At 34.8% G+C, this 27,274-nt stretch overlaps 1 protein-coding gene across 12 annotated transcripts in view; it reads left to right on the top strand.

The window, feature by feature from the left end:
• Atf2 (activating transcription factor 2) overlaps positions 1 to 27,274 on the top strand; it is an 87,960-nt gene that overhangs the window by 27,082 nt on the left and 33,604 nt on the right. For 3 of the 12 annotated variants that reach the window (XM_034494798.1, XM_034494799.2, XM_034494800.2), the window contains 6 exons: positions 6,639 to 6,708; positions 16,148 to 16,244; positions 19,041 to 19,159; positions 19,307 to 19,435; positions 23,722 to 23,900; positions 24,764 to 24,878. In XM_034494798.1, the coding sequence (XP_034350689.1) occupies positions 6,661 to 6,708; positions 16,148 to 16,244; positions 19,041 to 19,159; positions 19,307 to 19,435; positions 23,722 to 23,900; positions 24,764 to 24,878 (687 nt within the window). In that variant the 5' untranslated portion in view covers positions 6,639 to 6,660. Of the gene's footprint in view, positions 1 to 4,894; positions 5,018 to 6,355; positions 6,478 to 6,638; positions 6,738 to 16,147; positions 16,245 to 19,040; positions 19,160 to 19,306; positions 19,436 to 23,721; positions 23,901 to 24,763; positions 24,879 to 27,274 lie in introns of all 12 variants that reach the window. The other 9 variants (XM_034494807.1, XM_034494806.1, XM_076928915.1 and 6 more) reach the window with 8 other exon arrangements.

Here is a 27,274-nt window from a genome sequence, read left to right as displayed (position 1 = left end):
CCTTCCCCCCACCCCCACCCCTATCCCTCCTTCTTCTATGAAGATGATCTTAGAGTATAAGCCATTGGTGTTCTGTTCAGGAACTTTTCCCCTGTGTCTAGGTATTCGAGGGTCTTCCCCACCTTCTCTTCTATTAGTTTCAGTGTATAGGTTTTATGTGAAGGTCCTTTATCCACTTGAACTTGAGCTTTGTTTAAAGAGATAAAAAATTGATTGATTTACATTCTTCTACATGCTGACCTCCAGTTGAACCAGCACCATTTGTTGAAAATGCTGTCCTTTTTCCACTGGATGGCTTTAGCTCCTTTGTCAAACATCAAGTGACCATAGGTGTGTGGATTCATTTCTGGGTCTTAAATTCTATTCCATTGATATTTCTGCCTGTCTCTGTACCAATACCATGCAGTTTTTTGTTGTTGTTGTTGTTGTTGGTGGTGGTGGTGTTTGTTTTGTTTTGTTTTGTTTTATCACTTTTGCTCTGTAGTACAGCTTGAGGTCAGGGATGGTGATTCCCCCAGAAGTTCTTTTATTGTTGAGAATAGTTTTAGCTATCCTGAGTTTTTTGTTACTCCAAATGAATTTACAAATTGCTCTTTCTATCTCTATGAAGAATTGAGTTGGAATTTTGATGCGGATTGCATTGAATCTATAGATTGCTTTTGGCAAGATGGCCATTTTTACTATATTTGTCCTGCCAATCCATGAGCATGGGAGATCTTTCCATCTTCTGAGATCTTCATCGATTTCTTTCTTCAGAGACTTGAAGTTCTTGTCATATAGTTCTTTCACTTGCTTAGTTAGATTCACACCAAGGTATTTTATATTATTTGTAACTATTATGAAGGGTGTCATTTCCCTAATTTCTTTCTCAGCTTGTTTATCTGTTAAATCCATTTGGTTCATAACTTCTGTTAATTTCATTGTGTCTCACTTCTGTTAATTTCATTGTGCTCTGTTTAGTTTCTGTTTCCATGATCTCTCCATTGCTGAGAGTGGGGTGTTGAAATCCCCCACTATTATTGTGTGAGATGCAATGTGTGCTTTGAGCTTTAGTAAAGTTTCTTTTATGTTTGTGGGTGCCCTTGCATTTGGAACATAGATGTTCAGAATTGAGAGCTCATCTTGGTAGATTTTCCTTTTGATGAGTATGAAATGTCCTTCTTTATCTTTTTTGATTACTTTTGGTTGAAAGTCAATTTTATTTGTTCTTAGAATGGCTACTCCAGCTTGTTCTTGGGACCATTTGCTTGGAAAATTGTTTTTCATCCTTTTACTCTAAGGTAGTATTTGTCTTTGTCACTGAGATGCCTTTCCTGTATGCAGCAAAATTCTGGGTCCTGTTTATGTATCATCTTATAGTCTACGTCTTTTTATTGGGGAATTGAGTCTATTGTTGTTAAGAGATATTAAGGAAAAATGATTGTTGCTTCCTGTTATTTTTGTTATTGGAGGTGGAATTATGTTTGTGTAGCTATCTTCTTTTGGGGTTGTTGGAAGATTACTTTCTTGCTTTTTCTAGGTTGTAGTTTCCCTCCTTGTGCTGGATTTGTGGGAAGATATTGTGTAAATTTGGTTTTGTCATGGAATATCTTTGTTTCTTTATCTATAGTGATTGAGAGTTTTACTGGGTATAGTAGTCTGGTCTGGCATTTGTGTTCTCTTAGGGTCTGTATGATATTTGTCCAGGATCTTCTGGCTTTTATAGTCTCTGGTGAGAAGCCTGGTATAATTCATATAGGTCTGCCTTTATATGTGACTTTACCTTTTTCCCCTACTGCTTTTGATATTTTTTCTTTGTTTTGTGCATTTGATGTTTTGATATTATGTGACGGGAGGAATTTCTTTTCTGGTCTAGTCTATTTGGAGTTGTAGGCTTCTTGTATGTTTATGAATATCTCTTTCTTTAGGCTAGGGAAGTTTTTCCTCTGTAATTTTGTTGAAGATATTACTGGCCCTTTAAGTTGGGAATCTTCATTCTTATCTATACCTATTATCCTTAGGTTTGGTCTTCTTATTGTGTCCTGGATTTCCTGGATGTTTTGGGTTAGGAGCTTTTTGCATTTTGCATTTTCTTTGACAGTTGTGTCAATGTTTTTCATGGTATCTTCTGCACATGAGATTCTCTCTCTCTTCTATCTCTTATATTCTGTTGGTAATGCTTTCGTCTGTGACTCCTGATCTCTTTCCTAGGTTTTCTATCTCCAGGGTAGTCTCCCTTTGAGATTTCTTTATTGTTTCTACTTTCATTTTTAGATCCTGGATGGTTTTGTTTAATTTCTTCACCTGTTTGATTGTGTTTTCCTGTAATTCTTTAAGGGATTTTTGTGTTTCCTCTTTAAGGGCTTCTACCTGTTTACTTATGTTCTGTACTTCTTTAAGGAAGTTATGTCCTTCTTAAAGTCCTCTATCATCATCATGAGAAGTGATTTTAATTCTGAATCCTGCTTTTCCAGTGTGATGGGGTGGCCAGGACTTGCTATGCTGGGAGAACTTGGTTCTAATGATGCCAAGTAACTTTGGTTTCTGTTGCTTATTTTCTTGCACTTGCCTTTCACCATATGGTTAACTCTAGTGTTACCTGTACTCACTGTCTCTGACTGGAGCCTGTCTTTCCAGTTACCTTGCTTGTGTCAGAACTCTTCAGAGTCCAGATGTGATCCTGAGCTCCTGGGTGGAAGAACTCCTGGGACTCGGGCTGCCTCTGGGATCCTGAAATCCTGCTGCTCTGAGTGCAGTGGCTCCTCTAGGATGACTCTGGATATGGTGTCTTCACAGGAGCAGTCCAGCTAGGTGTTTTCTGCTCTAAGATGAGTGGCTCCTCTAGAATGGCTGAGGATATGATGTCTTCACAGGAGCAGACCAGCTAGGTGTCTGCCCCAGTCAAAAGGACCAAGTGAGGGGTGGAAGGGGAGTAGTATTCCGGAGGGGCAGAGTTGAGGTGGCTGATGGGTCCTGAGTACTCCAGGCTCTCAGTTGTAGTTCCACTGCTCTGAGTGCAGTGGCTCCTCTAGGATGGCTCAGGATATGGTGTCTTCACAGGAGCAGCAAACTAAAATATTTACATTGAGTTGTTTACTATTTAAAACCATAATTAATAAAACAATACTTGTTCAGTCTGTCAACCTTTTGTACCATAGCCTTTTTATTACTAAAGTGAAAGTCTTTTCAGTACTAGGGCAAGTCATTAAGTGACAATTGCTTTATAACCCTCATTTCATGCTTCCTGCCTGGCTAAGAAATAATCTTTAGACCATCAATATTTACCTCTTTTTGTTTCTTTCAGTTTTTGATCTTCCTTCAAGATAGTTTGCTTTTGCTTTTTTTTCTCCTCCCTTGACCCCCCCAACAGAGTTTCTCTGTGTAGCCTTGGCTGTCCTTTAACTTGCTTAGGGATCCATCTGCCTCTGCCTCCCAAGTGCTGGGATTATGTTTGCACTGACATACCTGACAAGATATATTTTCTTAATTTTCTTGTAGTTTAACAATGATATGCTGAGCCGGGCGGTGGTGGCGCACGCCTTTAATCCCAGCACTTGGGAGGCAGAGGCAGGCGGATTTCTGAGTTCGAGGCCAGCCTGGTCTTCAGAGTGAGTCCCAGGACAGCCAGGACTACATAGAGAAACCCTGTCTCGAAAAACCAAAAAAAAAAACAAAAAAAAAAAACAAAAAAACAATGATATGCTGAGTTCTTAATTTTTGTCACTCATTTTGCTGCTGTTTCTTTGAGCTTCCAGACTCTCTGGTGTTGTATCTTGCTAATTTAAAAGATAAAATAAAACTCAGCTGGTATTAAATAGAACATTTCTTCTGTTATTTTCTTATTTTTTAATTTATTTTATGGAAACAAGTTCTCACTCATAGTTTAGGCAGGCCCAAAATTTACTAGGTAGCCCATGTTGGCCTTGAAGATATGGCCAGTTCTGCTATCTTAGTCTCCTAAATACAGGTGTAGAATATAATTTGAAATTTGAGATTGTGATACCTCCAGCACTTCTTTTATTATCCAGGATCCTTTTAGCTATCCTGGATCATTTGTATTCCCATATAATTGAAGATCTTTTTTTTTTTGTTGTTTTTTTCAGTTTCTTTGAAGAATTTTGTTGGCATTTCTATAGTGATTGCATTGAAACTGTAGATTTCTTTTGGTAGGATAGCTATTACCAAAGTTATTACAATATTATATCAATCCATGCATGACATGGGAGGTCTTTCCATTATCTAATATTTTCAGTTTCTTTTAAGTTTTTATTATATAGGTCTTTTGCTTGCTTGGTTAGAGGTATCTCAAGATAATTTTATTTTAGTTTTTGAGGTTATTTTTCAAGGTACTGTTTCCCTAATTTCTTTCTCAGTCTGTCAGTTGTATATAGGATGGCTACTGATTTTTGTGTTTTAATTTTATATACTATTTTGCTGAATGCATTTATCAGCTGTAAAATTTCCTGGTGGGAATTTTTAGGATGTTCTGCATATATATTTGTGTTCTGCATATGTATATGTGTTCTGCGTGCATATATATGTATATGTGTATATATATATATATATATATATATATATATGTTCTGCAAATAAAGATAATTTGACTTTTTCCCTTATTTGTATCTCCCTTAACGACCGTCAGTTATTTGCTCTAGCTAAGACTTAAGTACTGTATTGAATAGGTATAGAGAGATGGACATCCTTGTCTTGTTCCTGATTTTAGTAGATATGCTTTATGTTTTAATTCATGTAGATTGGTATGGCTGTGGGCCTGTTTGAAATGATCCATTTATTATGTTGAGGTATATCCTATGGATTCCTAGTCTCTCCAGGATTTTTGTTATGAGAGGATGTTGTAGTTTTCAAAGGCCTTTTCTGCATCTAATGAGATGATTGTTTGGTTTTTGTCTTTCAGTCTGTTTATGTGTTGGATTATGTTTATCAGTTTACATATGTTGAACTATCCCGGGATTTCTGGGATTGAGCTAACTTGATCACGTGGATACTCTTTTGATGTGTTCTTGTATTTGGTTTGCAGGTATGTTGTTGAGAATTTTTGTATTTATATTCATAAGGGATACGGGTGTATAGTTTTTTTTGTGTGTGTGAGATCTTTGTGTGGTTTTGGTATCAGTGGTAATAGTGGCCTCAAAAAGAGTTAGGAAGTGTTCTTTAGTTTCTATATTGTGGAATAATTTGAGGAGTGTTGGTGTTAAGTTTTTGATGATCTGGTAGAATTCTATGCTGAATCTATCTGGCCCTGGGCTGCTTCTTTGTTGTTGTTGTTGTTGTTGTTGTTGTTGTTGTTAGACTTTATTGTTTCTGCTTCACTAGGGGTAATAGGTCTATTTAAATGATTATTTGATCTTTAACTTAGGCAGGTCATATACATCAAGAAATCTATCCATCCAGTTTCTTTTAGGTTTTTCCAGATTGCTAGGCTGAGATCTTTTAACCACGGCCTTATGATTCTCTGAGTTTCTTTGCTGTCTGTTGTGATGTCCCCCTTTTGTCTCTAATTTTATTAATTTATGACTTCCTCTCTCTTTTAGTTAATTGGCTAACGGTGGGCTCAGGCTCTATGCAAATGTTAAACTATTTTATATGGAGTACTTGAACATCTGCAGGTTATCTGTCTACAAGAGATACTGGGAAAGACCCTCACAGCTTAGCTTCTCTGCTGGGAGAAGAGGTACCTAGAGGCCAGAATATAGTTTTAGATCATATTTTCCTTTTGAGAGTTTTCTATAGTACTTTGCTCACATGAAAAAGTAAGCAGAGTTTGTTTATAATTAATTGGTGTTTTAGAAGGATATTCAGACAAGACATATTTAGCCAAAAGATTTTTAAAAAGTACTCGGCAAGAATTTTAAAATAGGTCTTGCTTTATGACTTTAACAACTCTGTAGTCTGACCCTTGAAAGGCTGCCTACTGTGTGGAATCTGTTCTTTTTGAGTGACTTTTACACTGTTGCACAAAAAAGAGTCCAATGGAGTGTCTTAACCCTTTTCTATAGCACAGATTTTTGCATATTGCAAGTGTCTACTCTCAAAGTAAAGTGGAAGATTATTGACCCACCCTGTAGCCCATGAAGCTAAGTCTCTGCAGATCAAAGGATATTTCAAAAACCTGTATGGGTAGCCAAGAGGACCCCAGGCATTTGAGCTTAAGAGTGGTGCAAACAAAGCATCTCTCATTTTTATTATTAAATCAAGAAAAACATGAGGTGACTGTTAACTTAATCAAAAACAACTTCAGTGAGGGAATGAATACACCTGGTGTTAAGTTTTACCATCTTTGGTCACATGAAGAAGCCAAGAATATTCTTCCCAGGGCTTTGCCTTTTCTAGACCTAATGTGAGTGTTTCCCTCCAGGGCATTCCCTCCATGGAGTTCTTGCTTTCATGTACTTTGAATCATCATAGTTTCTGCAATTCTTTCTAGAAAGACACCTTGTGGGAAGAATAGTCTGCACTCTGCCCCATCCATAGTTCACAGTAAGTTCACAGCTTTTTTACATGGGCTCCCACAGAAGACAGGGTTAAAAATGTCAGCAGAAGTGTTTGGTGGAAATTGAATCTTTAGATTTATATTTGAAATTCTTCTTTATTCAGAAACACCATAAAACACTTCATTCTTGGTTTGTGCTTTGTTACAGATAAATCAAGGACCTGTGGAATATGAGTGATGACAAACCCTTTCTATGCACTGCCCCTGGGTGTGGCCAGGTAACATATCCATTACTTAGAATAATCTTGTACGTTTCTTTTCATTAAATCATTGCTAGAATATATTGTCATTAAGGTTTACTACTGTGATTTTCTTTAAGATTAGAGTTAAGATAAAAACAAAAAAAACATTAAGAAATTCTTTAATAATCCATTCTAGTTCTAGAATATTATGGTGTGGTATTATGGAAGTAGATTATCTTATAATAAAAGTCAAACTATAGACAAAAACCAAGGATTTAAAAATATATTACTTGATCTATATTCATTGAAAATTAATGTTAAACTACCTAGTTGGAAATCAAAAATGTATTACTATATTTAGAAATTACTTATTTTAACTCTTATAAAACTAGCTAATACCTACCTCAGACATACCACTAATCTATTAATGTTCTGAAGTCTAACATCTTTAACGAATGTGTAGAAGCATTTTCAGGAGATATTTTAATTTTTAATAGTCATTAAATTATTAATCTAATACTATTACCACTATCCTAATCTTTTAACTATAGGCACTAAAAAAGAACCTATTTTTAGATTTATTTTTTGTATATATGTAATGCTGTCGCTGACATGCCAGAAGAGGGCATCAGATCCCATTTCAGATAGTTGTGAGCCACCATGTGGTTGTTGGGAATTGAACTCAGGACCTCTGTAATCACTGCCTTACAGATATGTAAATACAGAGTGTAAGTCAGAGCCATTAAAGTAATTCATTGGTTTTAATTTATTTTTAGTTGGTATTTTAAATTAAAATATAATCAACATATAGTAAACTGCACTATAAATCACAGTTTGGTGCTTTTGGGTTTTTGTTGTTGTTTTACAGTTATTGATTTTGTTCACATGTGTGTGCATTAAGTGTGTGTTTGTGTATGTTTGTTTGTGCACGTTCCACTTCAGCTGTGTAGAGGTCAGAGAACAACTTGCAGGAGTTGGTTCCCTCTTTTCATACCTGATGGGTTTTGTGGGGATCAAGTTCAGGTCATTAGGCATAGAAGTAAGTACCTTTACCTGCTGAGGTATATCACCTTACCCAGTGTTATAATTTATCATATATACATATACTTATAGAACTGTCACTCCGGTCATGATAGTGAACATAACTCATTACCCCGAAAGTTTCCTTGTACCCATTTGTAAGTTCTCTCACCTTTGTCAACTACTGATCTGCCTTCCATTGCTGTAAACTTGTTTGTACTCTCCAGACTGTATATAAGTGGATGCATAGAGTATGTAAAGTTTTCTGGATTCTTTTATAACAAAATATAAGATTTCTCAATTGTATCTATGTACTTCTATAAGTATTAACTAACACTACAGATTAGTTACTGGCAAATTTATAAAGGAAATGCTGATTATATAACAGGGATATTGTGATTTAATTGGACCGCCCAGAAATTTATGTATTAAAAACTTAACCTGTAAAGTAATATGTTAATGTACTTGGAGCCAGAGCCTTTGTGAAGGGTTTAGGATCCCACAACTTTAGACCTCACAACTTCCAGAGTAGTGACTAAATAAGCCTCTTTTCTTTATTTGGATACATTTATTCCACGAGTTGATCCAGCATCTGGTTTAAGTTCAATTTAGTTATCACAGGTAAATGAGTGAAATTTACATACAAGTCTTTATATGTATGAATGCTGTGGTTTCTTTTGGATACTACCCAGAGTGTATTGGTGAAATCATGTTATAGATCCCTCCATATCATTTTAGGAAATTACTAATAGCTTTCTAAAATAGATGGGCTATGTTTTGTTTCCTTCAGTAATTTATAAGATGTTTATGCCATACTCTTGTTAACTTTTAGAGGTTTTATTCTTTTAAATTTGATTCATCTTTATGTGCATAGGTTGGTATCGTATTGCACTTTCTCATTTCTTTGATGAGTAGTGAAAGGACTTACTTTGTAAAGATGTGTTTATCAGCCGTTTATATACCTTTATTGTTCCGTGAAGGTGAAATCTTTTATTAACTTTGTTGTCTGTTTTTAAAAAATGAGTTGTCAGAGGGTTGGGAATATAGTTCAGTGGTGAACTGCTTACCTAGCGTGAAGTTCCTTAGTCCCTAGTACCATAAGAAAGGGTGACTTGAGGCTGGATTTTATTTTTATTTAACTTTTGTGTTATGTATATAGATGTTTTGTCTTGAATGTAAGTCTGCGCCATGTTCATACCTAGTGCTTGCAGAGGCAGGAAGAGAGTGTCAGATCCCCCAGGAACTGTTGTTACAGATAGTCAGTCACCATGAGGGTGCTGGGAGCAAAACCTAGATTCTCTAGGAGAGCATCAGGTGTTATTAAATCACTGAGTTTTTTTTTTTTTTTTTTTTAGCCCCTTAGTTTACTTTGTATTAAATCATTATTGTAGGAGGTACATGTGTCATGTACATGTGTGGAAGTTAGGACACAAGGACTTGGTGTCTCTTTCTACCTGTATGTGCTTTCTGGGGATGGAATTCATTTCATAGCAAATTTCTTTATACACATTGAAACTATCTTTATTTCCCCTGCCCAGATGTCATTTAAAGTAGCTTGGTGAGGAAATGTGTTTCTGGTAATGTGACAATTGGATCAAATTTGACAACAGGACAAATGAAAAAATATGAAAGAAACTACATGTTTCAATTGTGGCTGAAGTGTAAAATGATCAATGAGGAGCTCTGAGAGATATGAAAAAATCTTATTTGTAGAGTTTTGTGGACATGATTAGGTATGTTGGTTTATTCACAGAGCAATATGAAACAAGAGAATTAGAAGATAACAATGGTCAAGATGAAAGATGGACGCAACAGAATTAGACTTTTATATCTAATTTAGGGCTATAGTTTTTATACATTTTTAAAAAGTGAAGAGTAAAAAGTAAAATCTTAAAGTCTTTGAAACTAAAATTTCTACTGACTAGATTTACTCTCTGATAAACTAAATTTACTTTTATGTTTGGATTTGGTACAAAGTTAAATGAAGAGATCTGGGTAGTTAACTGATTTCATGTGCATGTTTGTGGTTGGGCACCTGCGTGTCATAGTGCACATGTGGAGGTCAGAGGACAATTTATAGGAGTCAGTCTCTTCTAGCATATGGGTATAGAACAGTATAGAACTCTGGTTGTCAGACTTGGCAGCAAAGACTTTTCCCTGGTGACTCATAATGTTAAAGTTTTTACTCCATGTTCAGTTAACCCTGTTTCTTAGAGCCTGTATATCAAGGGAAGTATAAAACAAGACAGTATATCAAGGGAAGGCAGAAACTAGAGCAAAACTAACTACTCACATCACAATCCAAGGAATGAAGAGATACCCAGTCCCCTTCAAGGTCGTAATGCAAATGGTTGAAGGACCTCTCCAGGCCCACATATGACTCAGGCTCCACTACTCCCATTGCTACCACCCTGGGAAGAATCCTTTGTATTTTTTAGGGATATTGGAGCTCTAAACCGTAACTCCAGATAGTGCATTGCTTCTGGAAGCAGTCTTTGGAAATTAACCAGTTTTGCCATATTGTTCTATAAGTCATTCTTGGAAACTTGGCCTTAAATAAGCCCTAACTTTTTTCTGCTTCAAATCAAATGGTTGCTGTTATTTTGTGTGTGATCCCTTCTTAATATACACTTTTTTAAAGTTAAAGGTATTACTTTTAATTACATGTATGTGTGTCTGGAGTAGGGGGATTAGGTTGGGTTGTTAGTGTGGTGCCCATGGAAGCCAAAAACCTGTATTGGGTTCCCTGGAGCTGGAGTTAGAGCCAGTCCAATCCATCAAACATGCTAGGAATCAAACTCAGTCTTTCCCAAGAGCATTAAGCACTTTTTACATTTTTTTATGTGTATTAGTGGTTTGTTTGCATGTATATCTGTGAACCACTTGTGTGCCTGGTCTCCAAGGAGATCAGAAGAAGGAACTGTAGTTATAGATGATTGCAAGCTGCCACATGAGTGATGAGAATCAAACTTGGGTTTTTTGCAGTGTATCAAGTGTTCTTTACAACTGAGCCATCTCTTTAGCGCCAGCATTAAATACTTTTAAACTATAAGCTATCTTCACCCCAAGCCCCAGTTTTTAGACAGAATCTTTCTATATCTCTATATCTATATATCCATCCCTGGAACACACTCTATAGACTAGACTGGCTTCAAAGCCAACAGAGATCCACTTACCTCTGCCTCCCAAGGGCATTAAAAGTGTATGCCACCATACCTGCAGTATTAACACATGGTATTTTTAAAAAGTGTTTTAAAAAAAGAATTAATTTATGTATTTTATGTGTATTATAATGTGTGCTGCTTGAGATTATATGCAACATGTGCATGTTGTAGTCTTAGAAAACAAAAGAAAGCATCAGATATCCTGGAACTAGATTTATTGGTGATCTTTCGCCACTGTGTGGATATTGAGAACCTAGTTTAACTCCTGAAAGAGCAGTAAGTGCTCTTTATGGCTGAACCATCACACCAGTTCTATACATGCTGTTTTTTGTTTTGTTTTAAATAAAAAAAGCATTGTATTTAAGTTTGTTTAAATAGAAGAAAAACAGTCAATAGCTGAAAATTAGATTATATGTTTGTATGTGTACCCTAAGAAATTGTTTAAGAGAATTCCCTAGCATTAAATTGATAGTATTTGTTAATGAGTTATACATGTGAACCTCTATGCATGGCTAAGCATGGTTTTAAGTTGTGTGTGTTCTGCTAGTCCTGTCATTTGCTCATATTTCTATTATGAACTTTGAAATTAATTTTAGCATTATAATAAACATCATTGTGCTATCATTTTACACAGTTATTTGTGTGCAACTCTAATTAGTTTCTTAGACTACATTTCTCAAACTACTATTACCATCTCAATATATATCTATAGTTGGTTGTAGTGGCTAAGCATGCAGACTACAAATTCAAGACCACCATTAGCCCTCGTCTTTAAGAAACAAGGGCTGAAATGAAACAAGTATCACTGGGTTGAATTCTCATTCCAAATTAATTACTAATAAACAAATAAAATGTCTGTATAGTTATTCTTATTCCAAATGAATGGATGAATGGGTAAATAAAATGTGTGTATAGCCATATATTGGGCCACAAAGATGGCTTTCTGGATAAAGGAACTTGCTCTAAGGCTGACCTGAGTTCAGTCCCTAAAACCCACATAGTAGAAGTAAAGAACTGATCCCTGCAGGTTGTTTTTTTAACTTCCACAAATACACATGCTTAAAAGAAAAAAGAAATGAAATGAAAGCTCACTCTGATTTTGCTTTCATTAATAGTTTAGCCCTCATTAATGATAAACTATTTTTCTTATAAACACTCCAGTTTTGGGTATTACATTTTTAGCCAATGATTTTTGTGAGATACTTAATATTTATATTGTATACTATCACTGCCCTAAACAGCCAAGTGAATGTCAGCTTCATTAGTTAAATCTTGCTGAAAGTAGCAGGTGACATAGTCTCTCTTTATAGTATTTCTTATTTATAGTATTTATAGTATTTCTTAGGATGTTGAAGGTGGTTATTTATTATTATTATTATTATTATTATTATTATTTTGATATAGGTCTCACTATGTAGCTCTAGCTATCCTAGAACTCACACTGTGTAGATCAGGCTGGTCTCAAACTCACAGAGATCTCCTGCCTTCGCCCTCTTGAGCACTGGGATTAAAGGTATATACCACAATACTGTGCAATAATTGATCATTGATTTTTAGAAACACCAATTTGATGATGATAGTGCAAATTATTTTTTCTCATTTCTATGAAATGATCCAAATTTTGCTCTACTTAATCTAAGTTTAAAATTTCCAGTAGATTATCACATTTTAAAGTGTACTTTGTTGGTAGTATCACTTAGGAATGGCCTATAAAAATGAGCACAAAGAGTTTACTTGAAGATTCTTACTATGGTCTTGTAAATGCCTAGGTAACTTTAGATGTTGCACAGATTCCTATTAACATTATTTGTTTTTAGAGGAATACAATGGTGTTATATTGAATAAAAGATAGAAATTAGATACATAGTAAAAGAATCATTTACATACTCAATCTTGTTGGCTATATCTTTGCCTTTGCTGTCACTTTAATTGAAACTACTTTGTGGTAAATTATCATACATCATAAGCTGATTCAGAGGGGAGATTAGATACAATATATACTTAGCTTAAGTCTTAGTGGAGGTATATGTGAGTTAATTAGTAGTTTCTGCTATTGAATAGTTCCTCTTCAGCTAAGGAAAATGTAGCAAAAGGAGCTGTTACTCTGATTACATTAAAACTTATTTCTATCCATTCAACAGTTAAATAGTAGTAATAATATATGGTGAAAATAACTGTAAAACCATAGATGACTGATTCATAGGAAGTTAATTCTGTAAGAGATGGCTTAGCATCTAAAAGCACATGTCAGACAAGCCTGGCAACCTGAGTTCAATCTCCAGAGCCCCTGTGTAAAGACAGGACAGAACCAACACCACAGAGTAGGCCTCCAACCCCTCACATAGGCACTGTGCTGTGCGTAACACCCCACCCCACCCCAGTATTAACAAAGTCTGAAAAGATATGGCCAAACCTTGGAAACAGATTTCTTACCTATTAGAATTTACATTAATTTACTGTGGACTCTGCATGTTCATTTTCTTCCTATCTGCCCATTACTCTTTTCTACCTTATAAGGTCCCATCCAAAAAACTTCTCTTCATTTTCTTCCAACATTGTTGATTGAGGTAAATGCTTAGGCTCTTGTTTTTGTTAACAGAAATGCTTGAATTTTGTGCATACCTGTTGCATTGTGCATTCAAATTGGACTTTGTCTAGAGGAAATTGTATTAAATATGTTAACACTGCCAGTGATAAAATTTTTCTACAGAGTTTATTCTTAAAAAAAAATTCTTTTTAGTTTATCTAGGAAACCATATATATATATATGTATATGTATACACACACACACATACATACATACACACACACACACACACACACACACATTTTAACTAGAGAGTAAAAAAACCAATCTGTTTTTTTTCACTTAGAAACTTAGAGAATCAGAGTAAACAGCCAGAGTTTCTTGTTAATACAAATTTTCTCAGGTAATTTCTCAAGGTCAGATTCACCTGTGTTCTTCACATTTAAAACAATGTTGCTATCTTTGTAACTAGTTGTTAATTTAATCTTTGGATATTGTATGAGAGTTTATAAATGCATAACCCTTATATTTTTAGCTAGTCACTCCTTTTCTCTGAAGACAGTTTACTTTCATTTTTACATTATACAGCAGATAATGTTATTTTATAGAATATTTGGTTGGTTGATTAGGGGGGTTTTGTTGTTGTTTTTGGTTATTGTTGCTGCGGCTGAGCATCAAACCTAAGGTCTTCTACATAGCACTTTACCACTAGACCATGCTCCCAGCTCTAATTGCTCCTTGCCATTTGCGGCCAAACTAATCCAAGAAGAGAGAGCACTAATTGAATAAAATTCTAGGTGAAATTTCCTGAGTTTTTAACCTTTTAATTTTGACAACTTTACTGTGAATAAGCTTTTCAATGTGTTGGTTGACTTGAGAGCTTTGTTTCTAAGGGTGCTTGTCAAAACACCACTACTAATTTCACCAGATTGGGGGAAGACTTTTGAAAGGGTAAAATAATAGGAAGGTTGCCTGAGTAGGAAAAAGTTGGATTGTACTCGCAGTGTCCACAGGTGAGTGGATAGGTAATAAAGGAGTAAGCCAAGGGACAGACGCACTGAACAGTTAGTTCCCTCAATATGGAGATACAAACAGGTTCTGAAGAAGTACTTGTTATTCTCATAAAATAGTGGTTAACTTTCTGTTGGTGTTTATAAGTAAAGTAAAACTTGATTGTCTTCTGCCTTTTACAGTTTTTTAAGACTCAATTGTTAATTTAAGGAATTCATTTTTCCCCATTAGTCTTTATATAATGCTTACGACAGATTTGGAAGTCATAGAAGGTGTTCGGCTTACTTAGAAGGGTAGACATGAAGATAATAGTGATAACTCAATAACAAACATTTAGAGTACCATGGACACTGATAAAAGGTCTTTTAACTTGAAGCTGGAGGGTCGGAGAGAGGGCTCAAGTAGTTAAGAGTGATTGTGCTCTGCCAGAGGACTGGAGTTTGGTTCCCAGCACCCACATCAGGTACTCACAACTTTGTGGACTCCAGTATTATTCTTGTTTTTATAAGCGCGCGCGCGCACACACACACACACACAAATAAATAAATAAATATAAACATAAATTAAAATAAAATATTTTTAAAAACTGAAGTTGGGATTCTTGCATTGGACATAGGATGCTAGTAGGTACTAGGTATCAGACTTCTTAACAGTTACATTAAAATTTTAGCACCCCTATTTGTAAAGCAGTAGAAATGAGAAAGGGTTAATTTAACTTCTAAACCAGGGAATGGGCAAAATAAATGAGTGGTTTCCTATTCTGGGAACAGTGGTTCTTGATAAGGAAGTCTTCTTAGGTTGATTTTCAGTAAGAATTTAAACATGGATGTGTCACAATCATAAGTATCACTGGTCACATGTACTTACCAGTGTAAGGTGACGAAAGGCATAATAAATAGCTTTGAACATATATTCATTTTAATATGTGTTAGGATTTAAAAAACACTTTCTTAGGTTAAAACAATTTAAAATAAATTGAATTACTATATGGTGATTGCTGTTTGCTGGATTATAACACAGAAATCCTTCACTATGGTAATAAAACGTCAGACTTCTTTATTTATTCTTTTTCTTCCTCCCCTCTCCCCTCTCCCCTTTCCTCTCCCCCCTCTCCCCCTCCCTCCTCTCCCCTCTCCCCTCTCCCCTCCCCCCCTCCTCCCCTCTCCCCTCATCCCTCGTCTCTGTCTTTGTCTCTTTTTAAAATTGAGACAAGGCCTTACTAAATAGCCCTGGCTGACCTGGAAAACTCTATGTAGATCAGGCTAGCCTCAAATTTACAGAGATTTGCCTCCCTAGTACTGGGATAAAAGGTGCACCACCATGCCTGGCCTCAGATTAATTTCTTAATTTGTATAGGAGTCATTTTTAGAATATTCTCAGTTAAAAAGTGGTAAGTAACTTACATCTAAACAAATACAGTATTTTTTAAAAGTCTTTGAACTACATATAAAGTATATATTTCTCTGGCATAATAAAAGAATAGTAGTCCATTTTATTAATTTTTTTTTGCCTCAGGTTTTATTTTCAAGTCTCTTAGATGAGTTATATACTATCATTTTTCAATAGTGGGTTTCTCTGATTATTTGAAAAATACTATGTCTTTGTGTGTTAACAGTAGATTGATTGTCTTATAGTATAAGCTGGTATTTCACTGCTAATGGTGGTTTTACATGTTGTGGAAATTTATATCCTTTATCATTTTTCTTTGATCAAATTGAAAATCTTAACTATATTTTAAAACTTTTTGCCACAGCGTTTTACCAACGAGGATCATTTGGCTGTCCATAAACATAAACATGAGATGACACTGAAATTTGGTCCAGCACGTAATGACAGTGTCATTGTGGCTGGTTAGTATATGCTTTTATTAATGGCTTACATAATATTTCACCCAGAATGTGCACAATTTTGTGTATTTTATGTAAATACTATAGTCTGGTGATAGTCCAATTGGTTCATTTACAGTAAATGTTGGCAACATGTATTTACCCATTACATTTCTATATGTTCTTTTGATCATCCATTTCTCTTTTGTGTGCTTTTCAAATACCCATTTAAAGTTGGTTTTATGGAAGTTATTTAGAACCCTTGGAGCATTCATGCCTTCTATAAATTATGTTTAACTGATAACTGAACCCATCGGTGTTTAGTGTTTCTTTTAGTTGTCATACACCTGGTTTTCAAAACTTTGTGAAGATAATAAATGATCAAGCACTCCCTAATCTTGGTCATTATAATTTTGTTTAAAAATGTTTCAAATGAAATGTTTTCTTAATAAAATACTCTAAAGCTGGGATGTAGATCAGTAGTATAGTGCTTGCCTGACATTCACAAGGCTCAGGTTTTAATCCCCGGCACTGCGAAATAAAATAAAATGTTCTTCATAAAGAAAATCTAAGTTCAGTTAGTGTGTATGTGTATTTGTGTATGCGTGTGTGCATGTGTGCATACCCTATAACCATATGGTATCACCCTGAGCAGATCATTGTTTTTTATATGTAAAAAGAGGAACCCAATTCATGTGTCAGCTTACCGTTACTCTATCCTATATTAGCTGTTTTCTTTTATGTTTTATATGTAAACACATAATCTTTGTACATGAATAATATATATTATGCATAAGTTCAGTATATTTGTTTCTTTTCTAGATATTGTGATAAGTTTTATGTCAGATTTTATATATATTTTAGCTCTGTCAGAACTACAAATATATATGTCATAAATATAGAACCTAGAGTCCATAGTTAAGTGAAGCTTATGTTATCCTATCTATAATTGTAGAATTTAACTAGAATACTGAACAATATTCGTACTTTTAAATTATAACTTAGTCTAAACACATGCAGTGCTTTGGAGAGGTGTTAAGGCAATATCAAATGGTTCCTCCTTTTAGTTCTGTAATTTTTGTAATGAATAGATGAGAGGTAGCAAAAAGTTGGTGATTTATTAAAAACAACTTATGGAGGAGAACTTTTGATAGTCTTCATTCAGTACTATAAGTAAAAGGACATGGAAGAGAGTGAGGTATGCACTTCTTGGAATATGTAAATAATAAGGAGAATCACAATTTTAAAAAGTAAAGAGCAGTAAGAAAAATTTAAAACTACCTTAGAAAGTGTTTTCCTGGGTCTGAAGATCTTTGTTTCCTTAATATTTACTGTCTTAGATATTCTCTGTAAACCTTGATCTCAAGAATGTTTTTAATTTGGTTCCTAGATGTTACTTTTAGTACAGTATAAAAATAGAACATGTTCAATCACAGCATTTTTACTAACATTGAAATGGTTTCATATAACTGAAAATAGAATGCATGATGATGAGTAGCCTTGAGCAGTCTGCATGTTCACCAATTGTGCCTGTGATGACTTTTCTCAAATCTGATAGTACCAGTAATAATCCTCAATAAAAGTGCTGTGGGCTTGTGCATTTTCTGGATGTTTTCCTCGCTAACATAAGTTGTGTTCATCCCTGGTAGCTTGGAGAAATCCTTTGGGTATGAACAGTAGTCACATTTATATTTGGCTAATTTGAATTAAAATAGACTTAAGCTGATATGTATACTCAAAACCCTTATTAAAATATTATTTTGGAAGTCTTTAGAGCAAAAATTAGGGTATAGGTTAAAGATTAAATAACGGGTACGATTATGACATAAGTAGACCCTGCAGTAATTCTGATATTGTTTTCACTGTCTAAGACAAGTCTACCTTATGTCTAGCATGTATGAGAAGTGAATTATTTTTGCTAAAAATATTTATAGGCAGTACATCATGAGGGACAAAGATAAAATTACAATACTCACTGTTGAAACTCAGTAATTAACAAATATCTGACCTTTAGCTAAACGGATTTTATTCTAAATCAATGCTGTACTAAGTAGACTAGATTCTGTGTATAACCTCTAAAATTGCTGACCTAAAATGCATAAGGTGTGAATAAATATTTAATGTACTACCAACTCTAATGTAAACAAGTATCCCTGAAAATAATTAGACTAAATTAGAAAGACTTGTAAATTTTGTGTCAGTCATTCATTTGTTCTGCATACAATATATGAATACTCAGTATAATGTTAATATACATGTCAGTGAGTGTGTATTCAGATATAGTTGAAATAGTTTAGGTTGTAAGAAAGTTGAGTTTGCATCATTAGGCTTCTTTTAGGGGTTGGAGAACTTTTGCTTTCGCTTTTTTCCTCCTTTCAGTATTTTAATGTAAAAATATAAATATTAAGCTTGAGTTCATAATACTTTATGAACAGATAGTGAATGTGCAAAGTTTAAATATTTATTTACCTTCAGTAGTTTTCCCTAAATTGTATGCATCTAACAATCAGAATTTTTAATGATGTAACTTTGAAAAATCCTTATACTTTGATACATACTAGTAATTATTTCTCCAAAATATGCTTATTTCACTAAGAGTAGTACACTAAGCATAAAAGAACTTTGGTACAGTTGGCAAAATATCTTGATGTAAAATAGAGCTTAATCAAATTTTGTTGATTTTAAAGAAAAGCATCTCTTTAAAGAGAGAAATAGCATTTGAGCCAGTGCCACTGATTTGTTAATGTACTAGCAGCATTTTAGAGCCTTACGTCATGTGATCATTTATATTGTATGCTTACTTCTTGACATTTATTTCAGATCAGACTCCAACACCAACAAGATTCCTAAAAAACTGTGAAGAAGTGGGTTTGTTTAATGAGTTGGCAAGTCCATTTGAGAATGAATTCAAGAAGGCTTCAGAAGATGACATTAAAAAAGTATGTTGTTAACCATCAAATTATAAAAAGAATACTTCTATTAGGAACGCAATGATGGTTTTCACTTTCTGCTTTCTCAGTTTAAACATTTTGCTTGGCCATTTTTTTTTTAACTTTTTACAAAGTTTTCTTTATCATTTGTATTAGATGCCTCTGGATTTGTCTCCTCTTGCAACACCTATCATAAGAAGCAAAATTGAGGAACCTTCTGTTGTAGAAACAACTCACCAGGATAGCCCTTTACCTCACCCCGAGTCTACTACCAGTGATGAAAAGGTTAGAACCATGAAAAAGATAACCTTTCAGAAAATTAATTTTTTTAAAATTTAATACCTTTTTTTATTGTTTATATTTGTGGGTGTGCATGGCATGTGGTGGTCAGAGGACAACTTGTAGGTACCAATTCTCTTCTTACGCTATGTAGGTCCAAAGTTTCCAGCTCTGCTTTTCAGGCTTAGTTGTAAGCACCTTTATCTAATATGCTGTTTCACTGTTCCCAAACTTGATTATTTTTAATACGTATAAAACATTAAGGAATTAGTTTTTATATAATTCAATGGAAGATTATGGGTTTTATGTATAAAAAACGTATGTGAATACTTGAGGAAAATTCCATCTTCATAGATAATTATTTTTATTATTTAGAAAGATTATTTGAAGATATGAAAAATGTATATAGCTGAAAAAGGATATCCAAGGGTAATTATTACTCCAGTATATATTTGATATCAACAATGAGTGATATTTCCTTAAGTACATTAGTATCTTAGGTTTCCTGGGCTATTGTTAAGTATTGAGTTTACATTATGATGTGTACTTCATCACTTTTTCACTTGAAAAACACAATTTATATAGGATCACTTTGTCTACACATAGAGACAGTGACAGTGTTCCTTTTTAAATGTTATTATAAAATTATAACATGAATAGATTTCTAATATGAGAATATAGTCAGTTATTGCTGACAGGAGTATATCTTTAAAAAAAAAAAAATCAGTAAGTAATCTTCTCATTCTTTCCAAAGCTGAGTGTATCTACACAAATGTAGACAAGATAGTCTACTATATACTTAGTGTGTTACAGGCTGTTGTTCCCATATTAAACCTATACTACTTGATACTACTATATTGACCATGTAGGTAATTACAACATACTGGTATTTAAACATAGAAAAGGCACAATTAAAAGTGCAGGCTAGGGGGATAGTTCAGTAAAACTTGCTTCATAAGCCTGACAACTTGAGTTTTGATTTCCCAGAACCCACATAAGAACCAGATGCTGTAGCACTAGTGCCTGTAATCCTTTCATGCCCTTAAGGGGGGAGGAGAGGAGGAGTTAGAAAAATCTCCAGAAACTCATAGGCCTGATACCTAGTGTACACAGTGACAAAGAAACTTTGTGTCAGACAAGATAGAAGGTAAAGACTCACACTCAAAGGCTGTCCTCTGGCCTCTATGTATGCATGCCTGCATCCCCACACACAAACATGTACACATACAGGTATATTCACATCACAGAGGGAGAGGGAGAGACAGAAAGAGAGGGAGAGAGGGAGGGAAACACCACCAGTATAAAAAATTATAAAGGGTACACTTTAAAGGGCACTGACCATGAGTAAAGCTTACAGAGTGGAATTTACACTGCAGAACTAAGTGAATGAGTGTCAAGTGAATGTGAAGGCCTGGGACATGACTTTAATACTCCTGTAGGCTATACAGACACTGTATGTAGACTACACTAAGTGTATCTTTTTAATTCTTTCAATAAAAAATTAACCTGGTTTACAGTAACTTACAAAGTTACTCATTTTGTAACTTCTTGCCTAATAACATTTATTTTGAATTACAAATAGATGGTATAGACATATAATAATACTTTATTTATATCCTTATTCTATATTACTCCTTCCCCGAGTACTGAGAGTTGAAAGTCTGGGCAGGTACCCTGCCACTGAGCTATATTCTCAATCCCAACCTTAGAATTCTTGTATGCTAAGCACATACTCTCTTCCTTGATTTCCCAAAAATCACAGTTTTAATGGTTATACTTCATTATTATCTTGATATATTTAATTATCCTCTTTTTTCTTACCATCATTTCCATTTATTATAGTTATTAAGGATCTTGAGAACAGTCATATTTCCTTGCTGAGCATTCCTTTCCCTTTATATTTTCCAGTTTTCATTCTTTGTGGCTAGTTGTAGGAGTGCTGCTTCTGCATTCCTTAGTCATTAGTTCCTTTTAGGTAGTACATAGTTTCACTAAGTTATGGAAAATTAATTATGGATCTCATTCTCTGTCCTAATTTTCTTTTTAGGAAATTCCATCAAGACTTATAATTTTAGAAACTATAAATTGGTAATTCCCAAATTTATATCAGCCCAAGGTATCTATCCTGATTGCTGAACATAGTTTCTCTGTTGGCATCTCCTTTCCTTTGTCAAGAGAACATCTCAGTATGTCTGAAACTAAGTCCTTAATTCTGTTCTCATTTTTCTCCTCTGAGAAAATTTTCTCCACCCATGCATGGTGGTAGTATGTCTTTGTAATTTCTGCACTATGAAGGTAGTGTCAGGAGTATTGCAAATTCAAGGCTAGCCTGTACTACTAAAACTTTCTGGGCTATGTAGCAAGGCCTGCCTCTCACTCCCAATATCCTTCCTGTACCTTCCAACAAAAAAGAAAGGGGAATCTGCATCTATCTACTTATTTAAGCAAAGCATTTAGGTGTCACCTTTAGTTTTGTTTTCTACTTTGACTTTGAAACCAATAGCAAATTGTAGTGTATTCATTTACCAAGCATGCTTTGAATAAGGTTCAAACCTCTTTTGTGTTCAGTGTCATTGTCTTAGCTATCATCTTTCAGTTTTACCACTACTACCCCTACTTCTTTCTCTCTCCCTACTTCCAGTGTTGAGAATGGAATCAAGAGCCCTAACATGTACTCCAGACTACAGACTACTGAAGTTTCCTCATCCCTTTATTTTTCTTGTACACAGTTTCTTTATGTTTACCAAGCTAGTTTTATATTAATAATCCTCTTGTGTGAGTTTGCCGGAGTTGCTGGGACTGTATAACTACATGACAACCACACTAGGCTAAAATTTCTTTCTAACCTGCTTGTATGCCTGATTTGCTGCTTCCCTTAGTTCTGAGTGTGGGAACTTAACAATTTATTGAGTCATTCTTCTCTCTGCTGAAAGTCTTCTAGCAATTTGCTCTTGAAGACAATTTATATTTGTTCCTTAGGAAAAGCCTCATTGATTTTGACTGTTTACCCATCCATCCTCATTTCATGCTTTTTATTCATCAAATATTCTAAGGTTTTTCCTGCCTAGCATTACTTCCTTCTTCATAGCCTGTTCTCCTCTTGATTGTTTCAATATCAGATCAGATTTCTTTTTGCAAGGTTTTCTTCCTTCACTATTACAGTGCCCAGCTCTACTTTACCCTCTGCTAAATCATCTGACTTACTACATCATTGTTGAACATTTAATGTCTACTTTGGTAGGAAGTTTCCATGATGGTTTTACTCATTGTTGCTCTGCTCACTAGTTCTTGAGTTGGAAGTTTTTAGATGTGCTGAAAAGTGCAGTTACAATGTTAACCAATTTCTCCTTTCTAGTATCTTAATAAGACTCGAAATGTAAGTAGCTATATAAAGGCCAGTTCAAAAGGGCACGCTAGTTAAGAAGTTCTGGGTAAGGCCCTCATCTCTTTTGTAATCTGTAACACTAGGAAATATTTTAAGAATCATCCTGGCTGATTCATAAATTCTGTTTCTCTTTAGTTTGGAAAGCTCTCAGCTATACTTACTAATTTTGTATAACTCACAGTATCAGCGTTAATTAGTCTTTTGATACTAGAAAATTATTGTTACCAAATAAAAAACTACCTAATAAGTCTTTTTTAAAATTTAAATAAAAAACTACCTAATAAGTCTTTTTTTTTTTTAATTTAAAATGTCTCAAAACATTTCCCTTTTTGGTTTTTTTGAGACAGGATTTCTCTGTGTAGCTTTGGCTGTCCTGGAACTTGCTCTATAGACCAGGCTGGCCTTAAACTCAGAGATCCACCTGCCTCTGCCTCCCTGGGATCAAAGATGTACATCACCACCACATCTTAAAACATTTCTAAACATCAAATTATCTAAGTCATAGCACTACCTTGCTGGATCAGTTTCTTGATTTTGCAATACAATAAGCAAATAGGATAGCATAATCCCTTCCAGGTTTTTTTTTGATTACTAACAGTAAGTTGTATTTGTATTTCTTACTGAAATTCTTACAGAAACATTGCTTAGTAGCCCAGCCCAATCTGGATTAATAAAGAAACACATTGAACCAAAACCACAGACTTTTTTTTTTAATTTTAAGAATTGTATCGAACTTTACAACTGCGTAGATATTTTCAATTAACTTTAGATATTAATTTACTTGTAGATGCATTAAGTATTATCTAGTGGTTGCTTTCAGAAATGTGTTACATTCTGTTCACTGAGGTACATGAATTAACTTGCGTTTTTAAATACTACCCCTTTATTTATCTTAACATTTAAATAGGAAGTACCATTGGCACAAACTGCACAGCCCACATCCGCTATCGTTCGTCCAGCATCATTACAGGTTCCCAATGTGCTGCTCACAAGTTCTGACTCAAGTGTAATTATTCAACAAGCAGTACCTTCACCAACCTCAAGTACTGTAATCACCCAGGCACCATCCTCTAACAGGCCAATTGTGTAAGTGATTCCAGTCAGTCACTGACTGTATGGGAGTTGTTAGGGTGTTTGTTGGTTTTTTTTTTTTTTTTTTTTTTTTATATTACTGTGGTTTTCTCTTGAATATCTAATTATTTGAATTAAATCGTGTGTGTGTGTGTGAGAGAGAGAGAGAGAGAGTGTGTGTGAGAGAGAGAGAGAGAGAGAGAGAGAGAGAATGTGTGTGTGAGAGAAAATGTGTGTGTGAGAGAGAATGTGTGTGTGAGAGAGTGTGTGTGTGAGAGAGAGAGTGTGTGTGTGAGTGTGTGTGAGAGAGGGGGAGAGAGAGAGAGAGAGAGAGGGGGAGAGAGAGAGAGAGAGAGAGAGAGAGAACGAAAGCGCGACCTGACTGTCTTCAGTTTTGGAAACTTTTAATATTTATAAAATAATATTATCTGACACATTGGACAATAAATATCTAGATCTTAGCTAAAACAATGAACATAGACTATAAGTTTAAGATGGTCTTATTTTTATGCTGTTTGACACAAAAGTTATTCCATTTCAAGATGACATTTGTTTCAGTTCTTAAAAGTAACTCCCAAGACCTTTCTGATGAGAACTTTTCTTGTTTTACAAACTGGAAATCCTTAACTTTTCCCCAGGCTTTTTTCTTTTTTTTTTTTTCTTTTCTTTTCTTTCTTTTTAAAAAAAAAAAAAAAAAAAAAACACCACTCATACATAGATTATGCATTTAAGATGCAATTAAAAATATCTAAGTTTTGGAATTTGCCTTTTGAAGGTTAGAAAACTTATTTTTAAATAATACGAGGAAAAAAGACTGTTATTTTGCAGAGGTGGTTGGTATAGATCTTTAAATTTTTCCCTTGTTTTGTTTTTCTTAGTCCTGTACCAGGCCCATTTCCTCTTCTATTACATCTTCCTAATGGACAAACCATGCCCGTTGCTATTCCTGCATCAATTACAAGTTCTAATGTGCATGTTCCAGCTGCAGTCCCAGTAAGTTGGAAAGTTAGACCATTTAAGTCTCTGTGTCAAAACTAGTCTTGGTAAAATAACCAGGAAATATACTCGAACTGCTTGACTGGCTCATTTACTAAATGGAATTTATCAAAATGATTATTAATGGGAAATAGTATTTATTCATCGATACCTGTAATATTCTAAGCAGACATAATTGGACAGAAAACATTTCTCTATGCCCCTGCCCATACTTGTTTTCTGTATTTTTTTTTTGTACTATTTCTTGATTCAGCTCACTTCAGTTTGACTAGATTTGTGAAATTCAAATATTTCCAGTCTCTTATTTTAAGATATTTATATTGGAATGCTGTCAAATAGCTATGGTGTTCATAGTTATAAAAATTCTTCAGAAAAACACACTTGTCCTTTATGGTTACATGAACTTTATTGAATTTCTTTGATGGCCCAAGTATGTTAAGGTCTAAACATTCATATCTAGGCCTGATGACATGTCAGTAATCCCAATAGCCAATAGGCAGAGATTGGATCAGAAGTATATAGTTAGCCTCAGCTAGATAATAAATTTGATGTCAACCTGGGCTACTTTGTTATGAGAAAATCTTTTAAAAGTTTTGTGAGAAACTTGATAAATACACAAATTTTGAAAAATACAGAAAAGATAACTATATTGAGTTGTCTAGTGAACATTTGAAAACGTATTGTTAGAGATGTGTGGTTAAGAGCTTGTACTGTTCTTGCAAAGGACATGAGTTCAGTCCCCAGCACCCAGCAGTTCAGTTTTGGATGCCTCATAACTGATTATTGCTTCTGCTATAGAGGATCTGACAACTTGGACTTCCATGGGCACCTGCACACAGTGCACATGCCCACACATAGATAAACACACATGTACACGTAATTGAAAAAATTAAATCTTCTTTTTAAAAAGCACAGTATTTGAAATGATGAAATTTTTCTCTTTTTCATATCATATTTCACAAAATAGTTTTACTCATGCTTTCATATTGGTCTTCAACATTTCACATTTTCATCCTGAAAAGCACTTTTAGATATCTAGCAAAGTCGTCCAAAGCATACTATTTTCATTTTTCCTAAGTTATTTATGACACATATATAATTTGAAACTTTCTTAATAATTTCCCATAAAGAATACTTTAAGTCGTAGTCACTCATGTAATGAATATAGTTGGGGATTTTTGTTGTTGTTGTTGTTTTACTCTGGGACTGGTGAGATGTCTCAGTGGATAAAGACACTTGCCACCAAGTTTGACTGACAACCTTTGTTCCAATCTCCATGACCCACATTGTGGAAGGAGAGAACCAGCGCCAGCAATTGTCATCTGACCTCCGTATGTGTGCCATGACACGTGTGTGGGAACATATACAAAGGAAACAAATGTAAAAATTTTATTGTTATTACATGGATAAATAGTGCTGATCCGTGTGGTATAATTCTTTACTATATAGCTTTTTGAGATTATTTTCTTAAAGCCAGCTTGTGGCAAGATTCTAAAATTTGTGGTTTGGATATGCTTCTCAGTAATATTATAGCATATTAAGTATTAAGTTTATTTAAAAACCTTCCAACCTGCCTTGCCTTGCCTGCCCTCTCTCCTTTCCTCCCTCCCTCCCTCCCTCCCTCCCTCCCTCCTTTCCTTTCCTTTCCTTTCCTTTCCTTTCCTTCCTTCCTTCCCTCCCTACCTTCCCTACCTTCCTATCTTTCTTTCTTCCCTACCTTCCTATCTTCCTTCCCTATCTTCCTGCCTTCCCTCCCTCCCTCCCTCCCTTCCTTCCTATTTTGAAGCAGGATCCCACTGTGTAATACTGGCTGGTCTGGAACTATGTAGACCAGGCTGGCCTTGAACTCACAGAAATTCACCTGCCTCTGCTACATGAGTGATGGAATTTTTAAGTAATCTAAATATTCAAATTATCTTTGATTGGGGTGTTTCCAAAATATTTTGTCTTCTGTAAAGGGAACTTTGTTACTCAAATTTTATTACTTAAAATTCTTAATGAAAGCTGGGCAGTGCTGGTACACGCCTTTTATCCCAGCACTTGGGAGGCAGAGGCAGGCAGATTTTGAGGCCAACCTGGTCTACAGAGTGAGTTCCAAGACAACCAGGACTACACAGAGAAACCCTGTCTCAAAAAAAAAAAAGTCTTAGTGAAGACTCAGGTAAAGGTTTTCTTTCTCATTTTTGTAGATATTTTTAAAGCAGGAAACATTCTTACTTTATATTTGAGATAAAATGGTTATCCTTTTACATGTGCCTGTATTGAAAGCAGCTTGTGATGAAAAACGAGATTAGCCCTGTTCACATAGTAGCTCACATAGTTCACATAGCTGAAGTGAGAAGTGAAAGTGGCAAACCCTATTAAAGTATCTGAGATGTCAGGGGACACCACCT

This window comes from Arvicanthis niloticus, chromosome 2, assembly GCF_011762505.2.
Source record: "Arvicanthis niloticus isolate mArvNil1 chromosome 2, mArvNil1.pat.X, whole genome shotgun sequence".
Classification (NCBI taxonomy): domain Eukaryota; kingdom Metazoa; phylum Chordata; class Mammalia; order Rodentia; family Muridae; genus Arvicanthis; species Arvicanthis niloticus.
This window is presented reverse-complemented; position numbering and strand designations above follow the sequence as displayed.